At 41.0% G+C, this 16,201-nt stretch overlaps 1 protein-coding gene across 2 annotated transcripts in view; it reads right to left on the reverse strand.

The window, feature by feature from the left end:
• LOC141157621 (uncharacterized) overlaps positions 1-16,201 on the reverse strand; it is a 143,601-nt gene that overhangs the window by 91,166 nt on the left and 36,234 nt on the right. For both annotated transcript variants that reach the window (XM_073645117.1, XM_073645125.1), the window contains exons 2-4: positions 11,723-12,012; positions 7,221-7,321; positions 1,762-1,831 (exon numbers count right to left, since the gene is read on the reverse strand). In XM_073645117.1, coding sequence (XP_073501218.1) covers positions 1,762-1,831; positions 7,221-7,321; positions 11,723-11,930 — 379 coding nt within the window. In that variant the 5' untranslated portion in view covers positions 11,931-12,012. The remainder of the gene's footprint in view (positions 1-1,761; positions 1,832-7,220; positions 7,322-11,722; positions 12,013-16,201) is intronic.

A 16,201-nucleotide genomic window follows, 5' to 3' on the forward strand; every position in this document is an offset into this window, starting at 1 on the left:
GCTTTTTCCATTCCCTCTTTATTGGGGAAGACACATTCTTATGTACTGGAAAGCATTTCTGCTTTCACCCCTCCAATTTCCCAAGCATCACATCCTGTATGGTTTTGGATTCCTAAATGTCCTTAATCTTCACTGTCGCCCTAATTGCTTTTACTAACTTAACTATGTCCTCTGTAGGGAAACATGGGAGGCCTTCATTATCATCCGAGCAGGAGGACGAGGATGAGACATCCGAATAGAATCCTTCTAATTCCCAATTTTCCAATAGCTTGTCGGAACTTGTATCCCACAGAACATCCTGCCTTCCTGTTATATCACAAAGGCCCCTACTCCTAAGCGCAATTGAGTTTTGACCTTTGTTTTAATTACAGCTTTCAGGTTCTTCATAAGCGATGAGGATTCTTCTGCCAAAGTATTTTCGATGCAACGCTGACACAGGTTACTATCATACAATAGTAACAATTTAGTGCTTATTAGTGCATATTACTTATTATTTGTTTTTGCCTGTACTTTCCTAGGTCTGTCCTAAAACAAACCGTATTTAAGGGGAAAGCATTCAATCCAGAGGCCAGTAGGGTATCTGGGACTAACCCACCCCAATAGGCAGAAAACTAACATGCATGGTGGAGCTGCTTCATCAACAGGATCCCTGAACTGGTTGTCCTCTTCCATCCTGCAAGCGTGCTTCGGGTACAGGGCATGCACTCTCCTTACAGCTCCAGAAGTGCGTACTGGCCTGTCTTTTTCAAATATCCTGCGCTTGAATCGACCACACTCCACCAGCCTGTGTTCCCAGAAGTAATGTCAGACACTGCGGGTCACCATATTTTTCCATCTTGCGCATGCGAATGCATTCTGCTGTAGGGCAAAGTAGGGGAAGGGACCACTCGACCTACAAGTTGTCTCCCAGCTGGGCATTCTGCAGAAAATCCCCTCGACTGCTCCAGCCTACCTCCCGCTATCCACTCCCTGGACTGGGAATCAAGTAAGCACCAACCGTCCCCTGGCAGGGCCAGGGGTTGTAGATCTCCTTCCAAGGACATGAAACCACTGAAGCTGGAAGAGAGGCTCCGCCTCTTAAATCTGTAGGATTCCGGTCCTTGGGCGCGGATCCTCCTTCTCTCTCTTTATGGTGTTGTCATAGAGAAGGGAAAACCTGTGATTCTATCACAACTGTTGCATTAAAGAAGTACTCCCGTCAAAATTTTTGTCCTCTTAATATAGTGCAGTCATCATATTATATGGCACCGTGTACTTACAATTGCTCTTTTCCATTAGATCTATTAAATCGTGTGATTAAAAACAGACTACCTGAATCCTTCTAACCTCTATGTAGAAACAGGAAGTCTCTTTTGCCTGCATCAGTCACCACTGCAAAAGTTCCTGGCACTCATACAGGGAAAAGAGACTTCCTGTTTCTACATAGAGCAGAGAAAAGAGAAGGATTAACTGGGTAGAAAGGCAAAATGAGCAACTGTAAGTACACAGTGCTATATGATATGATTATTGCAATATATTAAGAGAATAAAAACTTTGATGAGAGTGCTTCTTTAAGAAAACTAAGTGATACATCGCTGAAAACAGGGTCTCTGTCACTACCTCATGCTGATGTCAGATTACACAGTAAAAACCTGCTGACACATTCCCATGAATACACAAAAATTAGTAACAAATAGAAAAAAAATTATGATCAGGTTGAATGCTGAATAATGATTTTTTTTTAATTTAAATTATTTAACAAGTGAATGTGATATAAAATACCTGACTTATGAAGGTCTTTCAGATATGGGGCCATAGCAGTGTGTACAAAGTCTGGAGCAAATCCAAGGCTCTGCAAGTACAATGCAATCTTATCAGAACATAATTATATTGTACACCTACAGTCAGTCATTCTTACACACCTAAGAAAGTGAAGCAACCTCAGCACCTGAGACCGCAAAGGCTAGAGAAACATCAAGACTTTTTTTTTTTTTTTTTTAAATAGAGGGATTAAAAACTTAATATGCAAAATATCCAAGTGACTTTATGTTGCTCTATGAAAGAAAAAAATTGCTAGCATTTAACTGCATTTCTTACATCAAAATCATCAGATTTTTGTAGGTGGATAAAATGTTAAGGTAAAGCCTTAAGGTCCCCATACAGATTAGACTAATGTCAGCCAAATTTGCCTATATCAATGGATCTGGCTGATTGTCTAACGTACATGGGGCTGACGGCTGACTGATGATCAAGAGATACCGAACGTGCATGCTTGATTTCTGAGTTCCGATCACAATGTACTCCCAGAGACAGTCATCCACTGATATGTTGGATGGTGGATGTATGGATTATGTAAAAATCATGCAATGTGATTTTCTGGATTTTTTTTTAAGATTCTGTGCCTCACAGTTCAAATGTACCTATGATAAAAATTACAGACCTCCCCATTTTTTGTAGGTGGGAAAACTTGCAAAATTGGCAGTGTATCAAATACTTATTTTCCCCACTGTATGTCATCCACGTTGCATCAGTTTTTTTTCCCCCTCATCCAAATTTTTCTTTTTACTGAAGCAGGTAGACTCTAAGTTATGCAAGTCAATGTATCAATGTATCAGTGAAAAATGGATGACACTCTGAAGTACAAAGTCTGTCTCCATGTTCTATTAGTTTATATGGATCCCCATAGACTTTAATGTCCAAGCCTGGTCTGCAAAACAAATGAGAATCGGACATAGGCCACGACCCCACTATCAGTATTTGGTCAGTATTCGGTCAGTATTTATTCTCAGGATGGGAGTCAAAACCAGGAGTGGGTGATAAATGCAGAATTGGTGACGTGTTTCTATTATACCTTTTCTCTAATCGTTACTCACCTAGTTTTGGCTTACAAACACCGAGGAAAAATACTGAGCAAAATACTGATAGTGGGGCCGTAGCCATACTCAGTCTCATGGACTGGAAACACGGACAAGTATTTAGAACTGATGTGTGCATGGCTCAATAAAACTCTAGGTTTCAATGTGCGGTCTGAGTAAAAAAACAACAACAAAAAACACAGCAGTAAGACGTGTCAAATGGATTTGTGAATGTAACCTTAGATTAAGGACTTGCTTTTTTTAAGCATTTTTGTCACTTGGAAAAAACAGTGTTTTACAGTAACACCAATATGAGTGAGATTTCTTAAATTTCATTGACAAAACGTGTTTTTTAACTTGGACTTTTCTTCACCTGTACTGCATTTCTTTTAAAAATGAAGCATGTTAATTCTTTTAGTGTTTTTTTCAGCAGTTTCCCTGTTGAGTTTAAATAGGTTAGCACAAAAAAAAAAAAAAAGCACCAAAACAGTTAAAGTGAGAAATTTCCACTGCGGTTTTCTGGTCACAACCAGCATTTTTCACGCAGAAAACACAGCAAAAAAGCTAAGTGTAAACATACCCTAATACACCATTTGTTTTGTGTTTTCGAAAGATCAAACTAGCAGTGGGGCTATGTCTGTGGTGCAGCCACAACATACAGAGTCATCAGCCCCTGCTGTTTTGTGATCTAACAAGCAATCACTTGATTTTGCAGTGGAATCGCTGTAATGACGGCTAAGTTTTGCTACTTAAACAGCTGTTTCGTCACAAAAATCAGTAATTGTTTATTGGACGGTTTGAAAACTTCAGCGGTGCAGTTGGGCTGTGTGCAGCTGGAGTCGCTTGTAGACGAACTCATGTCCACAAGCAATGGAATCATAGAATCATAGAATGGTAGAGTTGGAAGGGACCTCCTGGGTCATCTGGTCCAACCCCCTGCTCAAAGCAGGATTCACTAGATCATCTCAGACAGATGTCTGTCCAGCCTCTGTTTGAAGACGTCCATTGAAGGGGAACTCACCACCTCTCGTGGCAGCCTGTTCCACTCATTAATCACCCTAACTGTCAAAAAGTGTCTTCTAATATCTAATCTGTGTCTCCTCCCATTTAGTTTCATCCCATTGCTTCTAGTCTTTCCTTGTGCAAATGAGAATAAAGATGATCCTTCTACAATGTGACAGCCCTTGACATATTTGTAGACAGCTATTAAGTCTCCTCTCAGTCTTCTTTTTTGCAAGCTAAACATTCCCAAATCCTGCAACCGTTCCTCATAGGACATGGTTTGCAGACCAGTCACCATTCTGGTCGCTCTTCTCTGAACTTGCTCCAGTTTGTCTATGTCTTTTTTAAAATGTGGTGCCCAAAACTGTACACAGTATTCCAGATGAGGTCTGACCAAAGAGGAGTAAAGACCGATAATGACTTCACGTGATCTAGACTGTATGCTTCTGTTAATACATCCCAGAATTGTATTTGCCTTTTTTGCTGCTGCATCACACTGTTGACTCATGTTCAGTCTATGATCTATTAGTATACCTAGGTCTTTTTCACATGTACTGTTGCTTAGCTCTATTCCTCCCATTCTGTATATGCTTTTTTCATTTTTATTGCCCAGATGTAGTACTTTGCATTTTTCCCTGTTAAAAACCATTCTGTTGGTTGCTGCCCACTGCTCCAGTTTATTTAGGTCTTTTTGAATCCTCTCTCTCTCTTCTCTAGTATTAGCTATCCCTCCTAGCTTTGTGTCATCAGCAAATTTAATCAGTTTACCCTCAATTCCTTCATCTAAATCATTGATAAAGATGTTGAACAATACAGGTCCCAGGACAACTGCAACATAATTTTGCAGGTAATATTTAGGTAAAATTGAGGCATCAGTATCAAAATTGTGTAATAAACCCCTTCCTTAGGCCTCTTTCACATGTCCTGATATTTCCGGTACTGGAAAAAACAGTACCGGAGATGTCCTTGTGTACCAGTGTGGCAACCGTGTGCCGCAGCAGTATCACACGTATCAGTGCCTAGGAATCAGCAGTACAGTTAGAACTGTTCCCAAGTGCCGGGTGCTGAAGGAATCTCTCATCATTGTCCCCAGCTGGCGCTGCGATCAGTGCGAGTAAGGGACAATGTTGAGAGTAGTGTTCACCTCCCGATATCTCCAAAACCTGTAAAAATAAGAATAAAATAAAAAAATCATTATACTCACCTTGCTTGAGGCGACCGCACATGCTGAGGAGCAGAGGAGAATGACTCACTGCAGCGAGCAAGCCCCTGATCTCCGCTGAGCTCACTGAGTGATAGGCCCACTCGCTGCAACGAGTCATTCTCCTCTGCTCCTCAGCATGTGCGGTCGCCTCAAGCCAGATGAGTATAATGATTTTTTTTATTTTATTCTTATTTTTACAGGTTTTGGAGACATCGGGAGGTGAACACTACTCTCAACATTGTCCCTTACTCGCACTGATCGCAGCGCCAGCAGCGGACAATGATGAGAGATTCCTTCAGCACCCGGCGCTTGGGAACAGCGTGAACTGTACCGCTGATTCTCTTTGCCGGTACGTGTCACACTGATGACAAAGGATGTCATCCGTGTGTCATCAGTGTGCACGTGTGTTGGATGTTTTGCAGCCCGTGAGACGTGAAAAACATGGACATGTCAGGGTGCTTTGTCCATGGACACACGATCCGTGGAAACACACTGACATGTGTACAGACCCATTCATTTGAATGGGTCTACGTGTGTCAGTGTCTCCAATAGATGTGGAACGTCACACACGTACTGGAGACATTGACGTGTGAAAGAGGCCTTAGGATGTACTCGTACAATTACTTCCTGTACTTCCAGTATAAAGAGTAGACACAGAAGCTGAGCCCGCTCCACACAGAGTTATACATCCGGCAACTGCCTCTTATAGCAGTGATCAGAGACAAACTGTTAGGCTATGTTCACAAGTTGCGTTTTGTTATGTAAATTTAAAGCTGTATTTTACAGTACAAGCAAAAGATATGAGATTTCAGAAATCTCTTGCACACGCTTGTTTTTTTTCCCTGACAATTTGGTAACTGAGGCGTTTTTTAAATCTGAATCATGTCAATTCTTTCACCGTTTTTTCACTCCTAGCAAGCAATGAGAAAGTGTATTCTGCCATCAGTTTTGGCAGCATTTTTGGTGAAGAAAACACAATTATCCCCTATCCTGTGGGTAGGTGAGAACTTCAAAACCTGAGAATTCCCTTTTAAAGTGGTTGTCGGACCACCCCTTTTGAATGCACCCAATGTGTATGCATGTTGCATACTGGACCAGCATCACTACTTTACCAGCGGTCATCTCTGTTCATGTCACGTGAGCTCTGCAGCCATATACAATGTAATAAGGTCGCCATGGCCAACAGTGCTCAGAGTGGTAACCTAGTGAGAGTCAGAAGGAAAGTATGCTTTTTGTTTTTATTCAGCACATTACAGATATTCAATAGAGGTCCATAACCCTTTTAATTTAAGTGAATAGGACAAGTTGACGGCACAGTCTGGTGAGTAAGAGCGATACTTTGCATGGAAAAGAAAGAAATAGGAATTTGTGGGGTGGGGGGGCGCAGTAACGACCGAGCCTTTATAAAGCTACATGCATACAGAGTTTCTACTCAGAAATCTTAGCAAAAAAAAAAACAAAACAAAAAAAACCTCAATTTCTGCTCCAAAATTTCCCAGAGATGGCTTCACTGGAGGCTTCCTGGTCATTCTTTCAGCGGCTCTGCCGCCAGCGACTTTCACTATGCTGTAAAGTATAGAGAGCAGGCTGCTTCTGAGAACATTACTTCTTTTAACTGCTTCAGGGTTTGCAAAATAAAACAAAACGGATTATGTGCATAGCAATGTCGTTTTGACATTGATTTGCATCATGCTCATTTTATGGGGCGCTTTTACAGAGTATTCTGCTGGAATAAGACACCATGTGAATATACCCTCAAATGGGAATATCCTATGTTTTGGAGGAGATATAGAACAATGTAAAATAACCATACCTCAGCAACAGGCGATATTACATAACCCAGATATTTCAGGCTGTAATGACCCCCTCTCACCTCACCACCAACCAAGCTACCACATCCCCCAACCTACTTTTTCCTTCTCCATTAACTGTAAGCCCGCATGGGCAGGGCCTTCTCCTTTCTATACCTGTCTGTTATTGTTAGTTTGTTCACTGTAAGTGATATCTGTATTTTGTATGTAACCCCTTCTCATGTACAGCACCATGGAATCAATAATGCTATATAAATAATAATAAAATTGTCATTTTCAAGTTTGTTTGTGGTGATCTGAAGTCATCACCTTATACATGGACTAGGGTCTTGATTCCTTTAGCTAATTAACAACTGAGAATATACTTACAGGTGACTTGGCTTTTACTGCTGTCAGAAGAGACATTGTAATTTCTGATAGGTAGTCGAAAACTAAGAAATCCAACTTTCCCCCATATATAAGCTGTGGAACTGTACGAGGGAAAAAGTACATTGTGGTTAATTATATATTATTCATTATGTATAATATATTTGGAATGCTAAATGTCATTAAAGGGAATCTGTCAGTAGGATCGACCCTCCTAAGCGGTTTATATGAACATACAGGTCATAGGAAGCGGAATAAAATGATACCTTGATATCTGTGATCCAATGTCTTATTCCCGTGAAATCCCTGTCTTCCTTAATATGTGAATGAGCCAATAAGATCTAAAAGCTGGACACTGATCTCCCTGAGAATCTGCATCAAGAGCTTATTTAAATGAAAGGGGGAGTTACCAGTGTGACATGTAGATCAGGAGAGCAGACTGTCAGTCATTACATGTCACACTGGTAACTCCCCTTTATATTTAAACTAAGCTCTGGAGGCAGATTCTTTGGGAGATCCATGTCCGGCCCATAGATCTTAACAGCTCATTTACATATAAGTAAAATGTGGATTACTCTTGAATAAAAACATCAGATCGCAGATATCAAGGTATCACTTTATTCAGCTTCCTATGATCTACATGCCCATGTAGACCGCTTAGGAGGGTTGATCCTACTGACAGATTCCCTTTAAGAATATTCTACCTTACACAGATGAGTGGCGAAATTACTGCATATCTCTCAATTAATGTTCTCGGTGAAAGTATTATAATTATCAGTCATTTGGATCCAATACGTCTCTAAGTAACTAGTAATTTTATATACAGTAATTATCTTCATGATGCTTGCGTTTGCGGGAACTCACAAATAACTATGCTGTTAAAGTAAGGAAACAACCACAAAAAAAACAAAACAAAAACAAAAAAAAAAACAATCATTACAGTTTGTGTAAGCTTCTGTCAGTCAAATATGTACCATATTTTCTGACTAAAGGGCGCATCCGGTTGACAAAAATAGGAACAAAACATGTCAAACTTGAAATTAAAGATTTTGTTTACTTATAAGTTAGTTTCAGATAGTTTGAAAACATTCAATTTGCATTTGTTTAGCCTGAGTACGATTAGTACACAATTCCAAAACCAAATGTCCACCATTGTCGATCGTTGGATCACAAGTTCCAATTTCGTAGGGGAGATACTTATGCCCCTTTTGGAAAGTCCATGAGCATGAAAGCTGCCCTTCTTACCTGTGCTTCACAAATGGGCAGCTGCTTGGCAAAGTTAGAATAAGTGCATTCTACATTTCCAGTGTGTTCTTTTTACCTTATGGCCGTGCATATATTGTTTATTAACCGTTGTGGAAAAGTGACTTGCTAGGATCTCACAGAGGCAGACACAGGAAACACATCTCGGGTTAACTTCCTACAGGTTTATTGGGATAAGGCATAAACCTCAGCAGGGTTCCACAAAATAAACACGTCCTCTCCGGGATAACGCAAAACAAAAAGATAAAGTATAGTACAGTCCATAGGTAAGCGGAGTTTCTCCCGCTCCGGGTAGCACAATGAAGTTTCACCAAACAAAAGTCCTTCTGTGGAGTTCTCTGGCTTCCACACACAGTCTGGAGACTTCCTTCTCTAGACCACACCAGAGAATAAAAAAAAACAGTGACTAAGCATTTAACTAGCCCAGCCACACCCTGAGGTGGAGATATGGTGAATGACCTCCTGCCCTTCTCAATGTCATTAACAAAAAAACACTCCCTTTGAACATGGTGGTTTAACCCCCCAACACATAATATGCTGGAGGAAATTTGTAGGTTTAGTTCACTGAAGCTAGTAGCCGCAGTGAAACGTATCTCCCCTGACATATATCACGCCGTATAGAAAAGGGCAGAAGCCTATGATTCCCATACAGAGGGTCACTGCAAAAAACATTCCTATGGTGGACAAATACATAAGTATATCTCTAGATCATACGTGTCAAACTCCGGCCTGTAGGCCAAATCTGGCCCTCAACACCAGAACCACCACCCCTATGTGGGCCCATTATACTGTATGGAGGACTATGTGGGGCCCATTACACTGTATGGAGGAGGCCCATTATTCTGTATGGAGGACTATGTGAGGCCCATTATTCTGTATGGAGGACTATGTGAGACCTATTATTCTGTATGGAGGACTATGTGGGGCCCATTATTCTGTATGGAGGACTATGTGGGGCCCAAAAGAAACAACAATGTCATGGTAGGTAGAACCAGTGTGGCATGTAAAGAAAACTGTGCATTTCTGAGATATTATGTACAACCCCTGGCAAAAATTATGGAATCACCGGGCTCGGAGGATGTTCATTCAATTGTTTAATGTTGTTGAAAAAAAGCAGATGACAGACATGGCACAAAACTAAAGTCATTTCAAATGGCAACTTTAGGACTTTAAGAAACACTAAAAGAAATCAAGATAAAAAATGTGGTACTCAGTAAGGGTAATTTTTTTCAGACCAAGCAGAGGGAAAAAATTATGGAATCACTCAATTCGGAGGAAAAAATTATGGAATCATGAAAAACAAACACACAAAAGAACACTCCAATACATCACTAGTATTTAAATGCACCACCTCTGGCTTTAATAACAGCTTGCAGTCTCTGAGGCATGGACTTAATGAGTGACAAACAGTACTCTTCATCAATCTGGCTCCAATTTTCTCTGATTGCTGTTGCCAGATCAGCTTTGCAGGTTGGAGCCTTGTCATGGACCATTTTCTTCAACTTCCACCAAAGATTTTCAATTGGATTGAGATTCGGACTATTTGCAGGCCATGACATTGACCTTGTGTCTTCTTTCAAGGAATGTTTTCACAGTTTTTGCTCTATGGTAGGATGCATTATCATCTTGAAAAATGATGTCATCATCCAAAAACATCCTTTCAATTGATGGGATAAGAAAACTGTCCAAAATATCAATGTAAACTTGGGCATTTATTGAAGATGTAATCACAGCCATCTCCCCAGTGCCTTTACCTGACATACAGCCCCATATCATCAATGACTGTGGAAATTTGCATGTTCTCTTCATGCAGTCATCTTTATAAATCTCATTGGAACAGCACCAAACAAAAGTTCCAGCATCATCACCTTGCCCAATGCAGATTCGCGATTCATCACTGAATATGACTTTCATCCTGTCATCCACAGTCCACGATTGCTTTTCCTTAGAACATTGTAACCTTGTTTTTTTCTGTGTAGGTGTTAATGATGGCTCATGTTTAGCTTTTCTGTATGTAAATCACATTTGCTTTAGGAGGTTTCTTACAGTTCGGTCACAGACATTGACTTCAGTTTCCTCCCATTCGTTCCTCACTTGTTTTGTTGTGCATTTCCTGTTTTGGAGACATACTGCTTTAAGTTTCCGGTCTTGACGCTTTGATGTCTTCCTTGGTCTACCAGTATGTTTGCCTTTAACAACCTTCCCATGTTGTTTGTATTTGGTCCAGATTTTAGACACAGCTGACTGTGAACAACCAACATCTTTTGCAACATTGCGTGATGATTTACCTTCTTTTAAGAGTTTGATAATCCCCTCCTTTGTTTCAATTGACATCTCTCATGTTGGAGCCATAATTCATGTCAGTCCACTTGGTGCAACAGCTCTCCAAGGTGTGATCACTCCTTTTTAGATCCAGACTAACAAGCAGATCTAATTTGATGCAGGTGTTAGTTTTTGAAATGAAAATTTACAGGGTGATTCCATAATTTTTTCCTCAGAATTGAGTGATTCCATATTTTTTTCCCTCTGCTTGGTCTGAAAAAAATTACCCTTACTGAGTACCACATTTTTAATCTTGATTTCTTTTAGTGTTTCTTAAAGCCCTAAAGTTGCCAATTGAAATGACTTTAGTTTTGTGCCATGTCTGTGATCTGCTTTTTTTCAACAACATCAAACAACTGAATGAACAGCCTCAGAGCCCGGTGATTCCATAATTTTAGCCAGGGGTTGTACTAGTGAATGGTGTGGTTCTGTTAATGACATACGAGGAGAGAGAACTGTACAGCTATAAATCACTGAACAGTTCAGAGTCAGAAATCTCATTGTTTATCTTCTCTTGCTGCTCCGTACCGATCATACGGACTAGTGCTAGGAAGGTAGAGAAAAAAACTGAAGCAGCACAATCCACTCAATGAATAGGCAAGTGCTTTATTTTTGCTTTGCCTGACTAAGGAAACGGTCAGTACATGGAGTAGGGAAATTGTTGCTTTTCTTGTCTTCTGGCCTCCTGTACAGACTATTTTCTGCAGCACATGAGTGCCTACTGTTCTGAATTACATGCATAAATCAAAACTCTTCACAGAAAATAAGGAGGTATAGAGGCAAATTGGCCGCAGACTCCTAGAGAGCCATAATACAACCCTACTTGAGGTGTTAGATTTGCATCAAATTTTATCTATGTTGTGCATATATCAAATTTAGCCTATGGACGTCACAAGTTGTTAAAACTTTTAGAAGTGTACCTGAAGCTGCAGTGTCACCCCAGAATCCAGAGGCACAACCAATCCTTACTGCAGAATGTCTCTGGCCGGGAGGTGGACAGTCTTGTTCTGCAGAACCTACAGACAGCTGTCGTATGCAGGTCCGGCACACTCTATTATAGAGAAGTTGAGTTTCAGGCCGCCATGATGAGATACAATTTCTAGCTAGAAGAAAAACAGTCCATGCCATTTCTGAGGTTGTGAAAGCAGCAAGACGTACTGAAGATATTTAACAAGCTCCTTTCAGACCTGGTTTCCAACCACTATGCAACCTGTAAAATACAAGAAGTTTTTAATTTTTTAAGCTGAATTCAATCCCTGCTGTTAGAGAGGACAGAAGAGCAAAACCGTTAACATTGTAAAGATCTGTCGGCAATGCAGAAGAACTGTCAATTCATTCTTAGCGTGTTCCTGCACCATTAATCCATCGTCAAATCTTATGTTAAGTATTGTAGTGCCGCTAGTGTATGCTGAGCAGTTCAGTTATTGAGGCCACGCTATGGAGTCTAACAAGTCTCTTGTATGGGGCTTATTCTAATTGGCTGCAGCAGTTACATACTTCTTAATTAGTGATGACCAAGTATTTTTTTTTAACACTTTCGACGAGTATGCTCGGCCGAGTACCGAGTATTTATAGCGTGCTCGGGCTTTAAGTTTTCATCGCTCTGTGAACATGATTTGCGACGGTTTGACAGATTTAATACATGTGAGGAATGCCTGTTTTTCCAGCATTCCTCACATGTATTAAATCTGTCAAACAGTTGCAAATCATATTCACGGATCGAGGAAACCTTAAAGCCCGAGAACGTTATAAATACTCGGTGCTCGGCCGAGCATACTTGACGAAAGGGTTAACTAAACATATTCGCTCATCACTATTCTTAATCAATACATCCTTTCAGCAGCAAAAAGGAGACCAGCAGATAATTAGATTGCCTAGCACTCCATTTTCGATCCAATCGGTGAGGCGATTATTGCTCTTTTTTAAAACCATTTTAAGCACTGAAAAAAAAAGAACATTTACTCAACTTACAACTACTTTAAGGGATACGATCATTCGATCCATGCAGCATAATTGCAGTCAGGCATATTTTTTTCTGAAACGCTGCGATGTTTGATAAAATATAGTTTCAAGATCCTGTGAGGGACTATAAGGAAAAAGGAGACCAGTCTGGCTCAGTCCCTGGGTGGCTCACCCCCCCCACTCTGCTCCTAGTGATTGACAGGTCTCTCCCATATGTACACATATGGGAGAGACCTGTCAATCACCTAGAGCAGTGCTGGGAAAAGCCAGCTGGGGGGGGGGGGCGGTCTCGGACTAGTCACGTCTCTGTCTATGGTCCCTGGCTGAATCATCAAATTATAATTTCTCTGAAACATTAGAGCGTTTCAGAGAAAAATATAACTGGTTGCAATTGTGCAGACAAACTCTGATTCATGTTGCCCGTGGTTTGGGCAGGTTCCCTTTGACCCCTTTCTGACAGTTGTGGAAATAGTACGTCCTTGTGGCCTGGATCTATTGGGCCAGCTACGTACCATTAAGTGGGATGTGATCGCGCCCGCACACAAGCGGTGCGGGGCGATCAGCGACGGGTGTCAGCTGATGCTCACAGATGACACCCGGTGCTATGGGCTAGGAGCGATCCCGCACATTAATCCCCGAAATGCTGCGATCGAACTCGATTGCAGCATTCCAAGAGCAAGGGGAAGTAAGCGCAGATACTTACCTCCTCTTCAGTGTCCCGCGCTGACTCTGCTGGGTCCCGGTGGTTGTCATGGTCACCCGATGTCGCCATGTTGACATCAGGGTCACCAGACAGCAGGAAGTTGGGTAGATCGCGCTCAGTGTGCAGTCTACCTAACTTGTGTGTGCAGGGCTGCAGCCTGCATAGCATAGAGATGCTGCTGTAGCATTTCTATGTTATGCAAGCAACCTGGGTTAAAAAATGAAAGTCCCATAGTGGGACAAAGTGTAAAAGTTAAAAAAGTGTCAGAAAGTGGGGGGAAAAAAAAATGTAAAAAATATTTAAAAAAAAATGAAAAAAATAAAAAATATATTGTACCCATAAATAAATATTATACTGAAGAAAAAACAAAACAATAAAAGTACACAAATTTGGTATTGCCACATCCGGAATGACCTGACCTATGAAACTGTCCCACTAGTTATCCCCTTTAGTGAACACGGTAAAAAATAATAAAAAACAAAGCAAAAAACGATGCTTTATCATCATACCGCCAAACAAAAAATGGAATAAAACGCGATCAAAAAGACGAGTGTAAATAAAAATGGTACCGCTGAAAACGTCATCTTGTCCCACAAAAAAAAGTTGCTATAAAGCTCCATCATCATAAAAAAAAAAAGTTATAGCTCTCAGAATAAAGCGAAACGCACACAGAACGGCATTAAAAAAAAAACAATTCCTGAAGTTTTTGTTTATTCTGCCTCCCAAAAATCGGAATAGAAAGCGACCAAAAGATGTCACGTGCCTGAAAATGGTACCAATAAAAATGTCAACTCGTCCCGTAAAAAACAAGCCATCACATAACTGCGTTGGCTGAAATATGGAAAAATTATAGATCTCAAAATATGGCATTGCAAAAACTAGTCTTTGCAACAAAAAAAGCGTCTTTTAGTGTGTGACAGCTGTCAATCATAAAAACCCGATATGAATCTGGCAGCACTGTAATCGCACCGACCCGAAAAATAAAGTCTAATCACTTATACCGCATGAGGAAAGGCATAAAAAATAAACTCTAGGGTTAGGGTTGTGCCAGGGCTAGGGTTGGGACTTGAGTTTGCATCGGGTGCTCGGGTATGCACCGAGTACCGCGGGTGCTCGAGTGACATGCTCGAGTCTCCGCCCCAAATGCTTTGCGGCCAAAAAAGACCTCGCGGGGATTGCCTGCCATGCACGAACGATCCCCACGTTTTGTTTTTTTTGGGTGTCTAACAACCGTGAAACATGCGGGTCGGGGACTCGAGCACCCGTGATACTTGGTGCATACCCGAGCCCCTGATGCAAACTCAAGTACCGTGCACTTGTGCTCAAGACTAATGACAATTTATTCAATATGATGACCTAATGTTATCAAATTCTGTGTCGTACATCTGGCTTCGAAATGTTCACTACATCCCTTGCTAAAATCCTTAAGGAGTAGAGTTTCCAAAATGGTGTCATTTGTGGGGAGTTTCCACTATTTAGGCGCATCAGGGGCTCTCCAAACGCGACATGGTGTCCGCCCTCAATTCCAGCCAATTTTCCATTCAAAAAGTCACAGTGCTCCTTCCCTTCTGAACCCTGCCGGGCGCCCAAACAGTTTTCCCCACATATGGGTTATCGGCGTACTCAGGAGAAATTGCACAAATGTTTTTGGGGTCCATTTTCTCCTCTTACCGTTGTGAAAATAAAAAATTTGGGGGTAAAACATAATTTTTGTGGAAAAAGTTTGATTTTTTTATTTTCACAGCTCCATATTATAAACTTCTGTGAAGCACCTGAGGGTTCAAGGTGTTTATCACACATCTAGATAAGTTCCCTGAGGGGTCTAGTTTCCAAAATGGTGTCACTTGTGGGGGGGGGGGGGTGTTTCCACTGTTTAGGCACATCATGGGCTCTCCAAACCAGGGCTGTGGAGTCGGTAAGCCAAACCTCCGACTCAGACTCCTCAATTTCCATGGCACCGACTCCCTCATACATGGCTCATGCTTAAGTGATTAATTTACTGTAGCACAGATCCATCTCAGCTAAAAGTCTAGACCCTTAGATCAGGAATAGGACAGACATTTCATAACTTTACCAAATTCTTATGAAAAAATATTCCCCACAAACTGCATTGAATTACTATACCCAATTTATTATATATTTTAGGAGTCGGAGTCTATCCATTTTATACCGACTCCAACTCCACCAAAATGGGCTCAGACTCAGACTCCACAGCCCTGCTCCAAATGCAACATGGCGTCCGCTACTTATTCAAGGAAATTTTACATTCAAAAAGTCTAATGGCGCTCCTTCACTTCTGAGCCCTGCCGTGTGCCCAAACAGTGGTTTTCCCCCACATATGGGGTATTGGCGTGCTCAGGAGTAAGTCCACAACAAATTTTGGGGTCCATTGTTTTCCTGTTACCCTTGCAAAATTAAAAAATTGGGGTCTAAAGTAGCATTTTTGTGAAAAAAGTTAAATGTTCATTTTTTTCTTCCACATTCCAAAAATTCCTGTGAAGCACCTGGAGGGTTAATAAACCTCTTGAATGTGGTTTTGAGCACCTTGAGGGGTGCAGTTTTTAAAATGGTGTCACTTTTGGGTACTTTCTGTCATAAAGGCCCCTCAGTCACTTCAAATGTGATGTGGTCCCTAAAAAAATAGTTTTGTAAATTTTGTTTGAAAAATGAGAAATCGCTGGTCAGTTTTTAACCCTTATAACTTCCCAAAAAAAAAAATTTGGTTCCAATATTG

The sequence above is a fragment of the Phyllobates terribilis genome, unplaced genomic scaffold, assembly GCF_046119375.1.
Source record: "Phyllobates terribilis strain yellow unplaced genomic scaffold, ASM4611937v1 Scaffold_1__5_contigs__length_1240528914, whole genome shotgun sequence".
Taxonomy (NCBI): domain Eukaryota; kingdom Metazoa; phylum Chordata; class Amphibia; order Anura; family Dendrobatidae; genus Phyllobates; species Phyllobates terribilis.